Source organism: Trachypithecus francoisi, unplaced genomic scaffold (genome assembly GCF_009764315.1).
Source record: "Trachypithecus francoisi isolate TF-2019V2 unplaced genomic scaffold, Tfra_2.0 Lachesis_group8, whole genome shotgun sequence".
Classification (NCBI taxonomy): domain Eukaryota; kingdom Metazoa; phylum Chordata; class Mammalia; order Primates; family Cercopithecidae; genus Trachypithecus; species Trachypithecus francoisi.
In genome coordinates, this window is record NW_022681473.1 from 37,298,284 (window position 1) to 37,320,992 (window position 22,709).

General features: G+C 40.1%; 1 protein-coding gene and 1 long non-coding RNA gene across 5 annotated transcripts in view; one reads left to right on the plus strand and one right to left on the minus strand.

Moving 5' to 3' along the window:
• Positions 1–12,958, plus strand: part of BDNF (brain derived neurotrophic factor) — a 69,475-nt gene extending 56,517 nt beyond the window's left edge. For all 4 annotated transcript variants that reach the window (XM_033205479.1, XM_033205478.1, XM_033205475.1 and 1 more), the window contains exon 2: positions 9,279–12,958. In XM_033205479.1, coding sequence (XP_033061370.1) covers positions 9,300–10,043 — 744 coding nt within the window. In that variant the 5' untranslated portion in view covers positions 9,279–9,299 and the 3' untranslated portion in view covers positions 10,044–12,958. The remainder of the gene's footprint in view (positions 1–9,278) is intronic.
• Positions 1–22,709, minus strand: part of LOC117080420 — a 40,975-nt gene that overhangs the window by 12,810 nt on the left and 5,456 nt on the right. Inside the window, exons 2-3 of the long non-coding RNA XR_004435822.1 lie at positions 9,246–9,623; positions 8,643–8,700 (exon numbers count right to left, since the gene is read on the minus strand). This is a non-coding gene — a long non-coding RNA (uncharacterized LOC117080420). The remainder of the gene's footprint in view (positions 1–8,642; positions 8,701–9,245; positions 9,624–22,709) is intronic.

A 22,709-nucleotide genomic window follows, 5' to 3' on the forward strand; every position in this document is an offset into this window, starting at 1 on the left:
TCTTCTGTGTCACTCACTCTGGGGGCTGTAGACTGGAGCTGTTCCTATTTGGCCATCTTGGAACCTCCCTCTCCAGGTTCTTTATTACAGAGTGGGTCGCTGAAACTTCATGGAACAAATTGGAAATTATCTTCTTAATTAATGTCACCGTCTACCATGTATGGGAATTTGGCAAATATTATATGGTTTTCAATAACATAGTAGATAGAACATTGTTAAATCTAAACTTCAGTGAATTGTAATGGATCCCACCTTAAATTTTAAAGAAAACAGACTCCTAATTGAAGAAGTTAAACTTTTACATGGAATGTCAACTACCATTTGGGTCCTGTAAATGAAAAACTGTTTTTTTTTTTTTTTAAATAACCTTTAAAAGTGTTTTCAGATGACCTCATTTGCTATGCAAGTGGCTTGAGTATGCTTGATGCTAAGACTTCTTTGTTATAGACTGGAGATGTGTGCTATTGGGGCAGTGTTGTCTGTGACAAGGAGGCAGAGGATGAGGGCAAGGTTCGATGTGACTGTGAATTCTGGGTGACTCTGGCTATTGGGAACCTTCATTGGTTACAGAGAAACAGTTGTGTTCCTAGGGCAACAGTGTCTCTGTCACCCAGGCTGGAGTTCAGTGGCATGATCAATCACTCACTGTAGTCTCAACTTCTTAGACTCAAGTAATCCTCCTACCTCAGCCTCCCAAGTAGCTGATACTACAGGTGTGCACCACACTTTTTTTTTTTTTTTTAAATTTTTAAGTTTTTGTAGAGACATGGTCTCACTGTGTTGCCCAGGTTGATCTTGAATTCCTGGGCTCTAGTAATCCTCCCGCCTCGGCCTCCCAAAGTGTTGGGATTACAAATGTGAGCCACTGCATCTGGCCCTTTGCAACCTTCTTGACAATGCATTCCTTTATTCCCTAACTGGAAGTAACTTCTTTCTCTTGATGGAAGCACTAAGTGCCTGGGGTCAGGAGGCCAGATGGGATGTTCTCTGCCCAGTTCTGGCCCTTGTGCTGGGCATTTTTTATTGTTTATTCCAAAATTAATGACAAAATTTCAATTTACCTTAAGATTTACTGCTCTTAGTTTAATTGCACTTCCCTAAATACTATACAAATATTTCTAGCACAAGGAGAATTGAGTACTTAGTTTGTACATGGTACTGTACAAATTGTTCTAGTTGCTTATTCAGAGGAGAATATCCAGTGTCAATCCTTTTTTTTTTTTTTTTTTTGAGACGGAGTCTCGCTCTGCCACCCAGGCTGGAGTGCAGTGGCCAGATCTCAGCTCACTGCAAGCTCCGCCTCCCGGGTTCACGCCATTCTCCTGCCTCAGCCTCCGGAGTAGCTGGGACTACAGGCACCCACCACCTCGCCCGGCTAGTTTTTTGTATTTTTTTTAGTAGAGACGGGGTTTCACCGTATTAGCCAGGATGGTCTCGATCTCCTGACCTCGTGATCCGCCCATCTCGGCCTCCCAAAGTGCTGGGATTACAGGCTTGAGCCACCACGCCCGGCTCCAGTGTCAATCCTTATCCTTTGCTCCTTATTGAGCAAAAACAAATGTCTTTGTAACACAGGCATTTTAAATTTACTCTTGAAGAAAGGTAGAGCATCTGCCAATAAAAAAAAATTCTTATATTTTCAGAGATGGGGAGTAGGGGTGTAGTGGGATGTAACAGAGGGTCAGAGCTATGGTGCTTTCTAACAAAGATGCATGTAAATTTATCCATCAAATTAAAGACTCTGGAAATTATACATCTTTTCTTATGGTAGTTACATGTAGGTATCACTTCAGGTATGAGTTAAGACTCAGCAATTTCTCTAAAACTCTTAGTGAGTTTAAGTGATGTCTGCAAGTATCAATCAACACCACAGACATACCAGGGGCTTAGAGTATACCGTGGTATGAAGGACTGTGTTTTGTAGGACATGTATTTGGATGTTCTCAGACATAAGCTACATTATGGCTAAAAACTATATTTTTAAAGGTAGCTGCAAAGCTTTGGAATATCTGCATTTTCAGATATCATTTACTAAAATATTTATTAATTTCACCTGAATGGCCATCCGGATAAGTAGGTGAGTATCTGTGATGACCATTACCTTTTTTTTTTTTTTTTTCACTTTATTTATAGATTTCAATGGCTAATTATTTTCTTTGAGGAATGTGTGGGTGGTTTTTGTTGTGGTGGTGTTTTCTTGTTTTAGGCTTCTTGGCTAAGCAATACATATATGATGGGAAAATAATGTGGAAATAATATAGAGGAATGAAACAAACCAGTCCCTATAGTTTAAGGCCTACTTTCCTTTGGAATCTGGGGTTCTGAACTTGTTCTATCAAGGGAACCACAGTGAGTAGATGAGTTGATTAAAAACTCTTGTCCTCTCTCCTCCTGTACCAAATGGGGATAATTATAGTTACCTACATCTCTAGGGTCTTCTGAGTCTTAATTAGTTAATATTTGCAAAGTGTTTGGAGATATTTGAATTAAAAGTACTGAGCAATGTAATCAAAATTCTTTGTAATTATAATTGGAATCAGTTTGTGGTACCACCTTTCCTCCGTTTTTCTCTATCTTGTTCTTTCTGCCAACCCAGATGTTAACTGATGGTTACTACTCAGCTCCGCACACTCTCTCGACCACTTTTCTTTTTGCAACTCACTTCAGCTTATAAATAAATAAATGGATTAATTAATTAAAAAGATATAGCCAGGCCTTTAACCCCACATTTAAGTAACTACTTAATATTTGTTTTTAAAGTTCCATAGTCACTAAGAGTAAAGTCGGCCAATTATTTTCTTCTAGTCTATCATTTTTTTCAGGTCCTCCTTCACATGATGATAAACTGGTCTTCTGGCAGCATTCCCATGCTCAGAAACTCTCATTGGCTCTTTGGCGCCCATATGGCAACATCCAAACTCTTTGGCATCCCCCAGAGGCTTTCAAAATCTAGCAGTCGTTCAGTCTTATTTTTCACTGTTCCTATTCCACACTCTTCTCTCCAGACATTTACTCTATGCCCTCCCACTTTCCTGCCATTCATTAAGCTGCCATTCACCCACTGTAGGGTACATTCAGACTCTTTACAATCTTCTTATTTATTTATTTATGAGATAGAATCTGTTGCCCAAGCTGGAGTGCAGTGGCATGATCATGGCTCACTGCAGCCTCAACTTCTCGGACTGAAGTGATCCTCCCACCTCAGCCTCCCGGGTAGCTGGGACTACAGTTGTGCACCACCACATCTGACTAATTTTTAAGTTTTTGTAGAGACCTGGTCTCACTGTGTTGCCCAGGCTGATCTTGAATTCCTGGGCTCAAGCAATCCTCCCACCTCGGCCTCCCAAAATGTTGGGATTATAAGTGTGAGCCACTGCACCTGGCCCTTTGCAAACTTCTTGACAATGTATTCCTTTATTCCCTAACTGGAAGTAACTTCTTTCTCTTTATAAAATTTTATCTGTACTTTTTCTAGGTCATTTCTACCTTTATATTCTAGTTACGTATTGCATATATCCTATCTCCCTCCTAGATGATAAGACTGGAAAGTAGACTTCATGTGTGATGAATGAATAAACAAAAGGAAGCCTCACATATGGATGTAGTCAACTGGATGCAAATTAAATATTTTTAAATATTGATTTGCAAGATTTCATTAAGGTCAACTCTTAATAGTTTGTATCATATATGTTAGGAATGAAATATTAATAACTTCTTCAGCATTACCATTATCTTTATAGGACTGTCTAAAATGAGCAGCCATATCTTTAAACTGTGTTTTCCCACAGTTTAAAACCCAAAGGGGCTGGGAACAAACAAGACTTTTTTTTTTTTTTCTGTATGCCTTAATTATCTGTACTGTTGTTTTCCCAGCTTTGGCCATAGAAACTTAGTCCTAACATGCTAAAATTTTTGTAATTCTCTCTCTTAGAAAAAGACCACATTGTCTGAAATTTCATCCATTGAAGTAATCAAGCCTTAAAGTTGAAGGATCTTGGTCATGATTAATCCAGCCCTATAAAGTGGTATCTTAATGGCACTCCCTTTAGAAAGTTGGGTTCCAGGACACACATAGCTGCAGAAAACTGTGTCCACGTTTTGTAAGCTCCTTCGTTGTCATAGCCACTCTCTTCTCTGTGGCTATTCTAAAACTGGCAGCACATCCTGATGGTAAAAGCTTGGTTCAGGAGACAGGTGACCTATTAGCTTTACGGCATTTGACAGGTTACCTAACCTCTCTGACGCATAATTGCCTCATCTATGTAATGGGGATAATAATACCCATCCTGTCTCCTTGTAAAAATCAAATTAGATGATGCCTGTGAATGTTCTGTAGTCTCTTAGACAAATGTAAGTTATGACTACAGCAAGAGTAAAAGAGCATGTTGTTATGGACATTCTTTCAGTGAAATGTCTAAGACTTGTGAGTCATGATTAAAGCTAAACTTGATATCTACTTCATTGATTTTCTTTTTAGTTCTATGTACTATATTGAATTTCCTGAGAGTGGGGCTAAGAAAGCCTTCCTAGCATTTTATAGATGTGGTTGAATTAATGGTTGTAAGCCTTAAAGCAGAATTAGACAGCATCAATGAATTTATTAAGTATAAATAAATATATAATCTACTTAGCAATACTGCACAGCCTCTTTATCTTATGTGTGATAAAGAGTCATCTGAAGGCTGAAAATGAAAATTGTCTTGGAAGCTCTTGTTTAATCTTTGATTATTTCCTAATACAGTATATAAAATTACTCATTGAAAGCTCAGCAGAATAGTAGGAAATTAAAAGGCTGAAAACTACAAATTTTGCTATTATTGTTATTACTATTAGTGATTACTTCCCAAGTCTCTTATTGATCTGTTAGAAACAGAGCTACACAGGAAATAGTAGAACAGTTAGTATGTGGTAGTGTTATCTGCTTTTTAATTATTCAAGAAAAGTTTTACCCCATTAAAGGAACTCAAGAAGTTGGTTGTGGCTGATAATTGCCATCTGTCAAATTCCTTAGAGCAAGGGTCCCCAACCCCCAGGCCATGGATTGTTACCAGTCCCTGGCCTGTTAGGAACCAGGCTGCACAGCAGGAAGTGAGCGGTGGGCAAGCAAGCATTGCCATCTGAGCTCTGTCTTCTTTCAGATCAGCAGCGGCATTAGATTCTCATAGGAGCGTGAGCCCTATTGTGAACTGCACATACAAGGGATCTAGGTTGCGTGCTTCTTATGAGAACCCAACTCCTTATGAGAATTTAATTGATGATCTAAGGTGGAACTGTTTCATCCAAAAACCATCCCCCCTGCTACCCCCAGACTGTGGAAAAATTGTCTTCCACAAAACTGCTTCCTGGTGCCAAAAAGGTTGGGACTGCTGCCTTAGAGTTTATAATTTGGGGTTAGCACAGCCTATATTTACCTAAGAATTTCAATGAGTTCACTGATCTTTCCAAATGAAAAGATTTCTTACAAAAATTATATTCAAACTGTCTTTTCTCTTAGTTTAATAAACCTATAAGTAAGTTTTTACTGAGTACTGCTATTACATTTTTCTCAGTTAAGCATTTTGGGGGCTCAGATATGATCCATTCCCTCAAAGAACTTACCTTCCAGCTGAAGACTGACCAGAATGAGCAAATACAGTTAACAATTAACAAGTGAGCAGGCCAGCCTGGCCAACATGGTGAAACCCCATCTCTACTAAAAATACAAAAATTAGCCAGGCATTTTGGTGGGTGCCTGTAATCTCAGCTAGCTGGGAGATTGAGGCAGGAGAATTGCTTGAACCCAGGAGGCGGAGAATGCAGTGAGCCGAGATCATACCATTGCACTCCAGCCTGGGCAACAGAGCAAGACTCTGTCTCGGAGAAAAAACAAAAAACAAAACAAACTAACAAAAAAACAAGTGAGAAGGGAATCAAGTACTACGTAAGATGTGGAATTTTAGGGAAGGAAGGCAGTGTATGCTGGAGTAATAAGAAAAAGGGGCATGCATGATTTGATATTTGAACTGGATTATGAAGGATAAGCAAGATTTAGGCAGCGAGTGAGGGGGAGATAGAAGAGTTTGTCAGAAGAATGGAATAAGTCAGGAGGCAGTAATGTGTATGGCACTCTAAGGACTCTGTCCTGATCAGACCGGAAGTGATGAAGCATTGAGTAGTTTGAGAAAGTTAGCTAAGAAGGGTGAGGGCAGATTTTGGAGAGTGTTGAATATCAGAGAGAAGACATTAGATTTGAGCAGATAGAACAAAAAAGCCATTGCCAGTTTTTGTGCAAGAGAATAATAATATGAGAGTGGTTAGCCAGGAAGTGGTCATCAGAGTTGAATGGAGCAGAAAGAGTGTCTGATACAGCATGGAGATGTTGTGGTCACAAAATGAGGTGGTGAGGGCTGAGCCAAGATGGTGGCAGTGGGATGGATAAAAAGGGATAGCCAGGAGAAATATTTTAAAGGAAAAATTAACAGGACATCTTTACTGACTAGATTGGAAGGCTATACTGGAAATATATTCTCAAACTTGATTCCAGGATTTCTATCCTATGCCTGGGTTGCCCAAAATATCAGGAAACCATTGTTAGAAACAGAAAAGATAGGAGATACCACTGTTCTGACAAAAAGTATTGAGTTTGGTGTCGCACCCACTTGACTTCAAGGCCTTGCAAGTGAGTAGACAGAATTGCAGAAGTGCCACTCAGAGAGCAGGGCTTGCAGTGTGGGGTTGGACTTTGTCACCATTTTATTAATTCCTAATTCTATGCAGATGCTCAGCTTGAGGAATGCCCATGTTTGGGCTTCAAATGAAAGCCAAGTAATATTTACTCAGATGCCAATTTTCCCTCTGAAATATTTGCTTGTGGAACTGAGAAAACAACATAGAAAGCATTACTTATTTTTCTCATAAAAAAGTTATTAATAAAAAGATAAGATCAGTGAAAGGCAGAATAAACTAGAAGCCAAGTATAGAAAATGGTATCATTCAAAGACTCATTACTGTAGTGGTGATAACAAAACAATTTTCCAACAGCTTAAGATGCCTCAGTACTTTGGACCATTTTTAAGTAGTTAGTGTGGGCACTTAGTAAATATGTATTAAACTATAGTTCATTAATTCTTTTTTATTTTTATTTTTATTTTTGAGATAGAGTTTCACTCTTATCACCCAGGCTGCATTTTTGCTTTCTTAGTGGTATATAAAATGTTGTGTTTCACAATGATGGTATCTTAGATTTGATTAAATATGGTATTAAAAAATAGCTGATCACAGAAAGTCTCTACCAGTGTGACGTAGATGGCTAAAGTATTCCAAATTTGCAACCTTTTGTTGACCTAAATAAGAGGTGCCCCTTGGGTTGTTTTTATTTGAACTGGGAATATTAGGAGAAAGCTCTTTCATTCAGTGGTGTAAGTACCATCTACCAGAAATAGAAACCCCCATGGAGGATCTATTACTTTGATGGTACAGGACTCAGAATATTCACAAAGATTTACTTATTAGCAGAACAGACATCTGTATTCTATTCAAATGAATTTGCCCTTCCTAATCTGAGAACATTGTGCAATCTAAGCAGTTCTAAGCATGTTTGCTATTCGTGCAAAGTGAGAGTAAATCTAAAATAAATTTTTTTGTGTGTTTAGGGATGGTAATAAAGTCTCTTAGTGGTTGAAAATGTTATTTCTTACAAAAGTGGAGAATATTTGCTTTTCAATACCAGAATTTTCAGCCATTTCTGCATGCTGACCTATTGACTGGAGGTAGGTTGCCTTTGAATTCAGTAAAACTTCATGGGCAGAAACACAGTTCCTTTTCCTACTTATTTGGATAGCATGATGGTCATTGCATGATGTGTCTTCTTGTAAGTCCATGCCTCAGAACTGAGAAGTAGGAATAAAATTAGTGTCAGGGCTGGGAATGCTACTGTTTGCTGCTGAGAGACACAATACTTCAGGTAAGTGATTCTGAAGTCCTTCACCACCTGACGGTAACCTTGCGTTGGTTCATAGGTATGTTTTCATTTTGCTTATTCATCCATTTTAATTGGCTTCCTAGAGCATGCTTGTAGATGTAGAGCCAAATTTAGAGTAGAGCAACCCTCTGGCAAACAGGAAGAGATTAATTTTGTGGTATGCTTTTAAGGGACTTCCCAGGAAACTTCAAAAGCAGAAAAAGAAGCACTGGCTGCCTATTCCAAAATGTGTAAAATACCATTCAGCTTTTTAAAAGTAGGATATAAACTCAGAGCACACACAGGACCACTTCTCCAGTAAAAAGAAAAGTTGAGCTTTCTTAGCTAGATGTGTGTATTAGCCAGAAAAAGCCAAGGAGTGAAGGGTTTTAAAGAATTGGAGGAGATAAAGTGGAGTATGCATATGGGAGGCATTTGAAATGGACTTAAATGCCTTTTTAATGCTGACTTTTTCAGTTTTCTCCTTACCAGACACATTGTTTTCATGATATCAGCCCCAGGCATAGACACATCATTAAAATGAACATGTCAAAAATGATTTCTGTTTAGAAATAAGCAAAACATTTTCAGTTGTGACCACCCAGGTGTAGAATAAAGAACAGTGGAATTGGGAGCCCTGAGTTCTAATATAAACTTTCTTCATCACATGAGGCAAGTCTTCTATGGCCTTTGGTTTCCTTACCTGTAAAACAGGATGGCTCAATGAAATTATCTTTCTTCTTTGCTATAATAGAATATCTCTGTGGGAAGAGAGAAAAATAAAAGTCAATTTAAAGGCTCCTTACAGTTCCCCAACTGCTGTTTTATTGTGCTATTCACGCCTAGACATCACATAGCTAGAAAGGCCCATCAGACCCCTCAGGCCGCTGCTGTTCCTGTCACATTCCTGCAAAGGACCATGTTGCTAACTTGAAAAAAATTACTATTACACTTGCAGTTGTTGCTTAGTAACATTTCTGATTTTGTGTTTCTTGTGACAGCATGAGCAGAGATCATTAAAAATTAAACTTACAAAGCTGCTAAAGTGGGAGGAAGGAGAACCTGAAGCCACAATTTTTGCACTTGGTTAGAAGCGATCTAATCTCAGATTTATATGCTAGATCTTGGGGAAACACTGCACGTCTCTGGTTTATATTAAACCACATACAGCACGCTACTGACGTTGATTTGTGTCTGGTGCAGCTGGAGTTTATCACCAAGACATAAAAAAACCTTGACCCTGCAGAATGGCCTGGAATTGCAATCAGATGGGCCACATGGCATCCCGGTGAAAGAAAGCCCTAACCAGTTTTTTGTTGTTTCTGCTTTCTCCCTACAGTTCCACCAGGTGAGAAGAGTGATGACCATCCTTTTCCTTACTATGGTTATTTCATACTTTGGTTGCATGAAGGCTGCCCCGATGAAAGAAGCAAACATCCGAGGACAAGGTGGCTTGGCCTACCCAGGTGTGCGGACCCATGGGACTCTGGAGAGCGTGAATGGGCCCAAGGCAGGTTCAAGAGGCCTGACATCATTGGCTGACACTTTTGAACACGTGATAGAAGAGCTGTTGGATGAGGACCAGAAAGTTCGGCCCAATGAGGAAAACAATAAGGACGCAGACTTGTACACGTCCAGGGTGATGCTCAGTAGTCAAGTGCCTTTGGAGCCTCCTCTTCTCTTTCTGCTGGAGGAATACAAAAATTACCTGGATGCTGCAAACATGTCCATGAGGGTCCGGCGCCACTCTGACCCTGCCCGCCGAGGGGAGCTGAGCGTGTGTGACAGTATTAGCGAGTGGGTAACGGCGGCAGACAAAAAGACTGCAGTGGACATGTCGGGCGGGACGGTCACAGTCCTTGAAAAGGTCCCTGTGTCGAAAGGCCAACTGAAGCAATACTTCTACGAGACCAAGTGCAATCCCATGGGTTACACAAAAGAAGGCTGCAGGGGCATAGACAAAAGGCATTGGAACTCCCAGTGCCGAACTACCCAGTCGTATGTGCGGGCCCTTACCATGGATAGCAAAAAGAGAATTGGCTGGCGATTCATAAGGATAGACACTTCTTGTGTATGTACATTGACCATTAAAAGGGGAAGATAGTGGATTTATGTTGTATAGATTATATTGAGACAAAAATTATCTATTTGTATATATACATAACAGGGTAAATTATTCAGTTAAGAAAAAATAATTTTATGAACTGCATGTATAAATGAAGTTTATACAGTACAGTGGTTCTACAATCTATTTATTGGACATGTCCATGACCAGAAGGGAAAGAGTCATTTGCGCACAACTTTAAAAAGTCTGCATTACATTCCTTGATAATGTTGTGGTTTGTTGCCGTTGCCAAGAATTGAAAACATAAAAAGTTTAAAAAAAAATAATAAATTGCATGCTGCTTTAATTGTGAATTGATAATAAACTGTCCTCTTTCAGAAAACAGACACACACACAGACACAACAAAAATTTGAACCAAAACATTCCGTTTACATTTTAGACAGTAAGTATCTTCGTTCTTGTTAGTACTATATCTGTTTTACTGCTTTTAACTTCTGATAGCGTTGGAATTAAAACAATGTCAAGGTGCTGTTGTCATTGCTTTACTGGCTTAGGGGATGGGGGGTGGGAGGGGTATATTTTTGTTTGTTTTGTGTTTTCTTTTTTGTTTGTTTGTTTTGTTTTTTAGTTCCCACAGGGAGTAGAGATGGGGAAAGAATTCCTTCAATATGTATTCTGGCTGATAAAAGATACATTTGTATGTTGTGAAGATGTTTGCAATATCAATCAGATGACTGGAAAGTGAATAAAAATTAAGGCAACTGAACAAAAAATGCTCACACTCCACATCCTGTGATGCACCTCCCAGGCCCCGCTCATTCTTTGGGCATTGGTCAGAGTAAGCTGCTTTTGACGGAAGGACCTATGTTTGCTCAGAACACATTCTTTCCCCCACTCCCCCTCTGGTCTCCTCTTTGTTTTGTTTTAAGGAAGAAAAATTAGTTGCGCGCTCTGAAATATGTTACCACTGCTGTGAACAAGTGGACACATCGTGTCACATCATGACACTCATAGTATAAGCATGGAGAACAGTGATTTTTTTTTTTTAGAACAGAAAACAACAAAAAATAACCCCAAAATGAAGATTATTTTTTATAAGGAGTAAACATTTGCGTAAATCATGGTAAAGCTTAAAAAACTCATGGTAAGGCTTAACAATGTCTTGCAAGCAAAAGGTAGAGCCCTGTATCAACCCAGGAACACCTAGATCAGAACAGGAATCCACATTGCCAGTGACATGAGACTGAACAGCCAAATGGAGGCTATGTGGAGCTGGCATAGCATTTACCAGCAGTGCGGGAGGAATTTCTGAGTGGCCACCCCAAGGTCTAGGTGGAGGTGGGGCATGGTATTTGAGACATTCCAAAAGGAAGGCCTCTGAAGGACCCTTCAGAGGTGACTCTGGAATGACATGTGTCAAGCTGCTTGGACCTCGTGCTTTAAGTGCCTACATTATCTAACTGTGCTCAAGAGGTTCTCGACTGGAGGACCACACTCAAGCCGACTTATGCCCTCCATCCCACCTCTGGATAATTTTGCATAAAATTGGATTAGCCTGGAGCAGGTTGGGAGCCAAATGTGGCATTTGTGATCATGAGATTGATGCAATGAGATAGAAGATGTTTGCTACCTGAACACTTATTGCTTTGAAACTAGACTTGAGGAAACCAGGGTTTATCTTTTGAGAACTTTTGGTAAGGGGAAAGGGAACAGGAAAAGAAACCCCAAACTCAGGCTGAATGATCAAGGGGACCCATAGGAAATCTTGTCCAGAGACAAGACTTCGGGAAGGTGTCTGGACATTCAGAACACCAAGACTTGAAGGTGCCTTGCTCAATGGAAGAGGCCAGGACAGAGCTGACAAAATTTTGCTCCCCAGTGAAGGCCACAGCAACCTTCTTCCCATCCTGTCTGTTCATGGAGAGGGTCCCTGCCTCACCTCTGCCATTTTGGGTTAGAAGTCAAGTTGGGAGGCTGAAATAGTGGTTCTTGGAAAAATGGATCCCCACTGAAAACTAGTGCTCTAAGCCCATTCAGCCCATTTCACACCTGAAAATGTTAGTGATCACCACTTGGACCAGCGTCCTTAAGTATCAGAAAGCCCCAAGCAATTGCTGCATCTTAGTAGGGTGAGGGATAAGCAAAAGAGGATGCTCACCATAACCCAGGAATGAAGATACCATCAGCAAAGAATTACAATTTGTTCGATCTTTCTTTTAGAACTAGTCTGTCTTTCACAGTACCATCTGAATACCTCTTTGAGAAGGAAGACTTTACATAGTATAACTTTGTTTTGTGTTATTTGAAAATATTATTTTTGTAATTATTTTTAATATGTAAGGAATTCTTGGAATATCTGCTGTATGTTAACTTTATGCATCTTTCTTTTGAGGGACGAATTTAAAACAAACCCCCATCACAATCTTAAAGGATTGCAAGGGCCAGATCTGTTAAGTGGTTTCATAGGAGACACATCCAGCAATTGTGTGGTCAGTGGCTCTTTTACCCAATAAGATACATCACAGTCACATGCTTGATGGTTTATGTTGACTTAAGATTTATTTTGTTAAAATCTCTCTCTGTTGTGTTCGTTCTTGTTCTGTTTTGTTTTTTAAAGTCTTGCTGTGGTCTCTTTGTGGCAGAAGTGTTTCATGCATGGCAGCAGGCCTGTTGCTTTTTTATGGTGATTCCCATTGAAAATGTAAGTAAATGTCTGTGGCCTTGTTCTCTCTATGGTAAAGATATTATTCACCATGTAAAACAAAAAACAGTATTTATTGTATTTTAGTATATTTATATAATTATGTTATTGAAAAAATTGGCATTAAAACTTAACCGCATCAGAAGCCTATTGTAAATACAAGTTCTATTTAAGTGTACTAATTAACATATAATATATGTTTTAAATATAGAATTTTTAATGTTTTTAAATATATTTTCAAAGTACATAAAATCTGGGGGTTCTGGGTTTTTTTCTCTTTACTGTAAAACAAACATGAAAACGTGTTTTATTATAAATACGTGTGTTCCTTGCTTTAAGACTAATCTGACTAGTTTTAGCAATTAAACAGCCCTCCAGAGAGGATACTTATTTGAAAGCCTGGGAAGCCAATCCTGCAGTCTGTGAGCTTCTGAGAAGTTGTAGGATTGGATCTGTCTTCCATGTTGTAAGATGGGAGTGTCATTTTCTCGGACACTTGAAAGTTTTACCCCTTTGAAGTGATATACTTTCATCAGATACCAAACCATGTATCCTAGCAACATCAGGATCCACGAATCACGGCTGGCTGGCTGGCTCTATCTGATTATAAAATAACTGTTAAAAAAAATCCAAGTAGGTTTACTTAGGGATAATGAGAATAAATTGGCCCAAATTTAGAAAGTCAAGTACTGGAAAAAAAAGAAAAGAAATTCAATATTTGGAGACAGGTCACATACTCACAGTTTAGAAATGGTGCCATTTGCAGTATGTATTTGTATCCATAGCACTGATTTAATTTTTGTACGTGCAGCACACAGATTTTATATCATAGTACCCACAGTCTAACAGATTGCTAGGATTTCTAAAAGGATTTGCCTCCGTGATGGCTGCCAAGCCGCTGGGTAATTTAGTTAAAGTGTTTAAAGTTATCACTAAATCTTAGGGAAATAAATGGAAGGATTTTAAATCAGAGAAAGGGCCATTAAGGAAAAAAAGCATCTGTTCTTACTCTTCAGCCTCCCCATTTGAACACTGACAACCCATCCCATAACGTGGTGAACTATATCTGTGCAATGTATCATTTCTATTTCTAAACATACACACATGGTTTCCTCTTGTATTGTCTTATAAATAAGGATCAGGAAAGTCATAACAAACATTGACTTGTGTTGTGTATACGGAAAAACAGATAGAATGAGATGAATTACTCTATCCTAATCTGTCCAGTGAACTTGAAAAGTACTCTAAACTCTTAAGAGAAGCCCTTGACTGCCAGTCATGACAGCCTAGCCATGGAATTAGAACTTTGATAAACTTCAGGCTTGACCAATTTTCATAGTCAGAGGATCAAAATATTTTTTAAATGGTTGAGTAAAAAAAGTAAAAATTAAACATGACATCCAAATTACTTGAAGTTAAACGAGTTTGGTAAACATCACTGAAAGTTTTCATTAGAAGATGAGATTGGAGAAAAAACCAAAATAGAGACATCTACTAAATTATCTAACTTGGAGTTAATAGGAGTAACCAATGTGTACTGCATTCATTGAGTAAGCAGTTAAACTTGTTTAATTATTAAGATGGCTGGAAATAACTCAGATCATTGCTTTGATCTGTTGTTTTTCACCATACTGATAAGCCTCTGTGGTGATTAGCTGTGTCTATGAAATCTTTTTATGAGCTGTACTAATTATGAATAATAAGACAGTTCTGAATGAGAATCTGGACTAAGTCGTAGAATGGGTCAGTGTTAAATTGTTCCTCATTCATTTAAGTGGCTTCTAGATCTGGATAAAATGTCAAACACTTTTTGAACTGCAACAAATGGCTTCAGGCATTGCCTCAGTTCAGCCAGCACTCCCAGTAGTGTTAAGGTTTAAGCTTATTGTAAAACATACACGTCTCCCTCATGTTCTAACATCAAGCCTGGTCTATAAGTTAAAGTGGAAATGGCTGCATATTTTGACAAACCATTGTTAAGTAAAGACTGTTAATTGGGATAAAAAACAATATATGTGTACATAAATTTAGGAAGATGAAGTGTTTAGCTTGCAAAAAGCCATTCACAGATTTGATCCAACCTCAAAATGTTGACCAGCAAAATTAGTGTTTGATGGAACACAGGCCATCCTTTTAGCTGTGAGTTTTTAAACTGTGGTTTTAAAGGTTGGTTGGCTGCTTGGTTTGGGGACAATCGGGGGTAATGGTTGGGAATTTGACTTTTGTTGGTTACGCTGAACTAACTGGTGGTTAGTGAACTCCCCACCTAATAGCTAAACTTAGCAACTAGAGTGGGTGAAGCCACTCCAAACCAGCCCACGTTTATGGACATTCCTTCTAATAAACACCCTGCCTGCATGTCTATCCCCAGCCTTGTGAGTATGATCATCCATTCTCTCAATTCTGGCCACCATTTGAATTATTTGTAGGGAATAAAAGGCAAACTCCTTTTTAGTAAGTGATTATTTGCAGTAAATTACTTGAAGACTATGTTTAAATATTAACAGAAAAAATACTGTGACCTTACACATTATCGTCATTGAGAAGACCCATTTCTGTGGCACTCTGTAGGATTTCTATAGGCCTTTATCTCACCCCCACCCCCTAATTATTTACAAGGCACAGAGCACCAGATTAGGAGCTCTCTAGCCTGGCATTTGCTTTTCTAAGAACAATCCTGTGTGCTTGGTAATGTCAGTACCATGGAATTGTAAAAAGCAGGCTTTCCAATTAAACCTCACCACACAAACAATAAACAAGACCTTTACATTTAAGTGTGAACTGCTATTCTATATCTGGCAAAACAAGTCTTTCCTTTAGAAAAATAAGCCTATCTGTCCTGAAAAAAGCCTCACACACAATGTTGTAGTTAATGACAGGACTTGTCTCAAGTCTGTAAATGACCAAAAAGCGTTAGTTGAAATCCTGAGCTTGAGGTGTATGTTCTACATTTAGAAAGGACATAAAGATGCTTCTGCAGCTCTGCACTTTGGTACTGTATTCTATTTCAAATGGTTCCTTAGAAACCAGGGGCTGGTCTGCATAGAATGTCTGAACCCAGGGGAAATATTTTCGTCTGGCTTAAGTGCTCACAATTTGAAAAAATCCATATCAAGTACTGCAGTACACATTTAAATTTATTTAGTCAAGCTGCATTCTCCATTGAGCCCTAACATTTAAAAAATAGTTGCTAAACTGGGATTTGGTGCATATCAGGAAGGAAAGAGGAAAAAGATATAAAACAGAAACCTTACCCAGCAGAGACCTTCTCCAACAGATACCAAGCAGTGTTTACTTGAAGATAACAGTACCCACACTCTCCTCCAGTTAGACTCATACAATGATCTCAAAGTGTGGACTCCAACCAGCATCTGATTCTCTGGGAACTTGTTATAAATGCAGATTCTCAGTTCCCATCCCAGACTTACTAAATAAGAAGGTCTGGGGGTAGAGGACAACAATCTGAGTTTTAACAACCCATCTAGGTGATTCTGTGCCCACTCAAATTTGAGGATCATTTGACTAAGGGGATTAAACAGCCTTTCACATGTTCTAGATAATAGGAAGATGGCACATCCCAAGAATTTGGAACTTTGAGATCAGATCCCAATCATGTCACTACCTCTTTTCTTGGCCCTGAAAACATCGAACCATCTATGTTTGCATTTCCTAAACAACGCAAGAGTGATGGGTGCTCGCAGGTGGAGCAATGCTTAGTGTTGTAAGACAAGAGTGCACTGATGGTTTGAAAGTGAGCATGCAAATATGAGCCAGGAAAGCCCAGTGCCATTCATATTCAACAATTTTTTTTCTTTCCTTTCAAAGCAACAGCAGTAGTGGATTCAGAACCCAGAGCATGTAGTCGTTTGTAACACATTTGGAAGGACTGTGAGAAATGAGAAGCAACATGCAGCAAATTAATAAGGAAAGGATTATTCCATCTGGGGAGCTGGGCTCTGCACATGCCAACACAGCCCATTCTCTGTGAAATAGCGTTTTATAGGTCATAAATTAAATCAGAATCCTGAATTAATCAGATATTAACATCCAGCTGAGGAAATCTAGGTTCACACCTCCAGAATGACCAGACTATAAATTCAAAGGGCTTCCTCAGACTTTGTGGCAAAGCTTTTCCATATTGTAGGAACTGGTTTCTGGAAATGAGGACCTCAACATAGCTATTCCCATCTCTGTGTGTATGTGTATGTGTGTGTGCACACTCCTGCACATTTTACACTGCACATTGCATTAGAAGATTTTTCTATTTCTGGGATGGACAGGAGGGTGTCCAATCCACTAGGCAATACGGAAGCCTGAATTCTAACAAGCCTACCTTGGAGAGCCAGGTATCTTGGTAGTTCAATCATTAGGTTGGCCAACCCTTTCCAGTATCTGAGCCTCCAGGCCCTCATCTGTCAGAGGAAGAGGCTGAACTTGGGGGATCTCCCAAGAGGATGGTCTTGGAGGTAAATTTCAGTTTTAAGACTACAATTTCATTCTTCCTACTTTATTACTTGCCATAAAAAGAGATTAAAGAGGTTTCTGAAGCACTTAAAGGCTGGGATGCATTCTGAGATAATTCACTGTGCATCGCCTGCCTCCCTCCACAGTTGGTGTCCTTATTTCCTGGCATTTGCCACAAGATTAAAAGCAGGAGGCACCTCGAGTTAGTGTGGTGGTTGGGGAGGATGTGACCCAAGGAATGTTTCTACTTCATATGCAACTATAAAATTATTACCAACTGTCTGACAAGCAGGCAGAAAATACCTTGGGGAAGGTGCCCAAATATTCTTCAAGATGCAAACTTTCTACCAGGCTCAAACCTTACTTTCATAGCCAGGCAATGCATTTACCTTTGTTTTATGTCACTCATTCAACTGTATGACATGGTGCCTGGCAAGGAGAGATTCCTTGTGTTTTGCCAAGTTGCAGAGTCAGGAAACTCTGAATGAAACTGCTGAAGTAGCATCCTGTAGAGTCACTGTTTATAGAGCTCTCTGAATGAAATGGGTTTGCATCTCTGTTCTTTGGGGCTTTATAAATTCACCAAGGACGTACAGCTCCCAGCCTGCTTCACCACCACCCCCGAGCACTCTGGATAATTCCTCCTCTTGAGAGGATGGCCTTGAGAACAAAAGTGTCTCATAACAAATCACAGCAACACCACATTCAGCAGCAGATTTCCTCAGAGGAACAGAAGATATTTCAGAACGGTAAAGAGGTCATTCTGAGTGGAGCTTTGGCTAGCTTAGGAGACAAACCTCACTGGCATGCCAGGGTTTGAAACTCCTCATTTCAGCAATCCAACTTTGGTTTATTCCTGGCCCTGAGTCCTTTTTGCCCGAATCTCTGAGAAATCTATGTTTTTGTTCAACCCACCTCTGCTCCCACTTCATGCCCTGCTTCCCTTCCTGATGACCTCAGAGCTCTGCTTCCTCTGGGATCCAACGTCTCACCTCTCAGGGGGCACATAATATAGTGAAGAGTGGAGTCTGAATCCCAACTCTGCTACAAGAGCTGTGTGACTGTAGGCAAGTCACTTAACTTCTCTGTGCCTCAGTTTCCTCACCTGCAAAGGACAGGTAAAAATATTCCCACTTACCTCATGGGATTTTGTGATAATTAAATTAGGTAATACATATAAAGCACTTAGGAAAGTTATGGACCCATGAGAAAGCCTCAGAAAGTGTTTACAAACTCTTGGTAGTCACTCTGCTGACTGGTAATAAGCTGGGCTCATCTAGTACACACTTCAGAGACTTTTTTCTTATATTCAGAATCCTGGAAGAGATCCCATCTCATCTGTGCCATTAGCATCCAGGGTCACTTTGTCTTTTCTGGAAGACTCAGAGAGATAATTCTTGTGTACCCACTAGCAATAATACTGCTTGGCAGTTAAGCTGTGGCCACTACATACACTCAGGCAAATGGAAGAGATATACTACAACAAAGGGTGTTTTTCTAGACTGTACATTCCAAATGAAGCCCGTTATCCCTACGTGTCTATCCCAGCTGAATGGCAATGACTGAAGCCAGGATGAAATAGATGAACTCATGTAGTCTGAAAGAAACAAGGGGCCATGGTCACATTTCTAAAAATAGACATGGCACATCAGGAAAATCCTGCCTTAACCTCTGCCCCACGTCCTTGACATACATTTAACCCATTGCACAATTATAGTGACTAGTACTTACTATAAGCAGGCAGTGTTCAATGCAGCTTATGCAGATTTTCTCACTACACAACAATCCATAAACTAGGTGGTAGTTTTAGTACTCCCATTTTAGAGATGAAAAAACTAAGGCACAGAGAATCCAATTAAGTTGGCAAAGGCTGCAACACTTGTGAGTAACAGGGCAGCCTGGATCTGGAGCCACTCTTAAACCACTGCAAAATTTAAAAGTGTAAAGGGCATTGAGTACAGAAGGGAAAAAAAAAAAAAAAAAAAAAAGGCAGTGGTTCAGGGGAGGGGAGTGGAATAGCTAGTTACATGTCCAAGGGATTTGGCTTCCATCAGAGAGAGAGACCACTAGTGGTGCTTAGAATTTTTAGCTTTCAAAAGAGTACTGGATTGCTCTTTTAAAGGTTAACATGCAAACAGTCTCTCATTGCATGGGGGCCTTTCCAAAAGTGGATACAACCCTGCTCTGTGCTGAAAAACCTGATTGTAGGGTTTCTAGAGCTTCATGCCAGCTGTTTCCAATACTTGGATATGGGGCAGCTGTCACCCCTTTAACCTCATGGCCAATCTGAAGAGCTTCCTGTGAATTGCTGGGATTGGGAAGATAGGCAGGGTGTTATGGAACCACTTGTAAAACTCAGGAAAGCCCAGTCCTCTCTAGGTCAATACTTTACAGTTATTTTGTGTTTGGGATTGGTGGAGAAGAGAAAGGACAATGACTCAGGCCTGCTGGGTCTGCAATAGCCCTGGCCACCAGTGCCAGCCTTTTCTCCCCCATTCCTCCATGTATAGCAGACATCACTTGTAAGTCCTTGCTGCACCTCAGCCTCAGAAGTCATCTCAAGGTCATGCTCCACTGCCAGTTGAATTGAATTGAACCAAAAGATGAACTCAGTTTGCTATCTTGGCTTCCCCAGTTTCTTAAGAACAGATCCCACTGGTGATGGGGTAGATAAGGTAGTAAAGTCAAGGTGTTGAGGACTGGATGTGCCCCTCGGGTTGAGCAGAAGTTAGATGCGAAAGGGTGAAGAATGTTCTATAATGAGTATAAAGAGTTCTATCCATGCACTTCAGACAGATGATCCATATGCAAAGAATCCAAGTAAAGGGTAAGATTACCCTAGGAATTGGTTGAACACAAGGACAAGTGTTTGGCAATAGGCAATACTATTACATCCCTATTTTGTACTAGATGCCATGCTAAATGTTTTGCATGCTATCTAAAATACTCATCAATCATGAGATAGATGTAATTTGAGAGACAAGAGAACTGACAACACAGTAGCCTAAATAACTTGCCCAAGGTCATACAGTTAATAGATGACATAGTCAGATTTGAAGCCACATCTATATAATCCCAAGGCCTCAAATTTTAACCACCAGGCTGGTGGCTCTCAATCCTGACCTGTACATTTGAATCACATAGGGAATTTAAAAAATATGTCTATACCCAGATGAGTTAAATCAGAATCTCTGGGAGTGGGGCCCAGGAATCTGTATTTCTTAAAGATCTTTCCAGTGGTTTTTTTGACCAGCCAGGGTAGAAGTGCTGCCCCAGATTCTTCTTCCTCCAGGTAAACAGGAGTCAGAGGTATCAGAGATTTCTACCCAAGGGACTCAGAGCCCTAACCTGGTTCCAAACTTGGGTGTGGGATTCTAATGACTGGGAATTAACCAGACAGGACCCTAGTTCTATAGGAAATTTAGTAGGACCCTAGCCATAGAAACAAGAAAAATGATTATAGATAGTAAAATCAACATTCAGAGTCAGAATGGACCCACCAGAAAGCTCAATCTAACACTGAGCTCCTGAATGAGGCTCCTTAAATGTATTTAGATTCCCTGTGATTAGAAACAGGAGAGGCACTAATGGCTACAGGAGGGCTGAGTCTACAGATGAGGATCTCTCATCTACAGATGAGGATCAACTGACCCAGTGCTGAGGCAAAGAGAGCTCTATGGTCTTCTCACAGGCAGGTCGTCACCTGTCCCACCTCCAAGCAACCTGCTCTGAGCCAACATGTTTCCACACATTTCACACTGCTTGGCTCATTCTGCTGGACTCAAAAGGCTTTACTAAGTTGAAGCAATGAAAAAAAAAAAAACAATCCATGTTGACTGGAGTGTTTTCTCTGTTTTCAGAAGTGACTGTTAGATTAGTGTTTGGCTTTATCTTCTGCATCTTCTAATAATTTTATCTCCTTCCCATCCCTACCTCAAACTTCCAAGCAGTGAGTCTTGCTTGACAGTAGGAAAAAACATCTCCGAGTCTCACCGCCCCTTCCTGGAGGGCTTGTTTTAGAAGCAATGCAGGACATGCCCAGCTTAGCCAGGCCACGGGGCTAATCGAATTTGGCAGATGCTCTGAGTCAGCAGGCACCAGGGTGCTAATGCCCGGGGTCAGCTGGTGAGAGGGTAAGTGGGCAAATGCCTGGCTTCTTCCCCGTGTTTTCAGGACAGGAATATGAGTCCCAGTAATCACTAGCCTATGGGACCAGAGGTTATTTTGGGCCTTCTTTTATCCAATGGAAAGTTAGGGGTGGTGACATCTGAAACTGCCAAGGAGCATCCGGTTTCACCCTTATCCAGGACATGTCCCTAGAGGAAATAGAAGCAATGTCAAGGAGACCAAAACGCGGGTGTCAGAACTTCCCTTTGTTTTTTATTTCTGTGCCATTTGTTTTCATCCGTTCCTTTCACTTTCAGCTCACCTTTCCACTACTCCGGTTCAGGTCTTCATTGCATCTTGCCCGGGCTATCACAGCAGCCTTCCAACCATCTCTCTACCTCCAATCTCTCTAGCCCCACCCACTTCCAATCTATCCTCCCATGATAGCAGAATGATCTCTCTGAAGGTTCAATGAAAATAATGAATGTGAAAACACTTCGTAATACATTACACAAATAGCAACACCCACCTATACACAAACGTACCAGTGTGGCAGGAGAGACAGAAATGCAGTCTTTACTCACTGTTGACTATGCAGGTGTAAAGGCCAGTGCATTGCAAGGAAATGAAATAGACTGAGAGGAATGTTTTTGGGAAATAATGGTCTAAGTTGGCACACACAGTACTGGAACCCTCAAACGAGTCCTCAAAAAGGCATTCAAGATGGCCTTGTCTGCTTGGTAATTGTATGTCACTGTGATAAACCTGATGAAACATGTAAGACGTACATCTAATTATGCCCATTTTTCAGGGAACTGAGGCTGAGAGAGGGAGTAATTTGCAGAAGATCACTCAGCATATGGCAGAACTAGAATATAAATTCAAAGGATATATGCTTTTCAAGTGTGCCATATTGATACAGATACATTAATGTGGGTGGATGGATGGATGGATGGATGGATGGATGGATAGATGAATGGATGAATAGAGCATATGATTTCCCCCCTTTAACATATCACAGGGCTCTCCATTGCTGACAGAGTACCAATTGGTGATATTGACATTATGGCCTTATAGGATGTAGCTTTATTTTCCTACTTTAATGTCCAGACAACTTCCAACACACTTGAGAGTGCACTCCAACCCTACTTCTCCCTATTTCCTAAATGTACCTTGCACTCTACCTCCTCTGCACCTTTGTCCATTTCCTGTCTCCCTCTCTGATTATAAAATCCCTACCCAACCATAACCCATAATAAGGCTGCCAGAAAAAAACATCAAACCAAATGAATAATTGTTTAATATAAGTATGTGCAAATACTCCATGGAACATATTTATAGTAAAAAATGATTTGTATTCATTTAAATTCAAATTTCACTGGGTGTCCTGCAATTTTAATTGTAAAATCTAGCAAACCCACACATCAGGCAG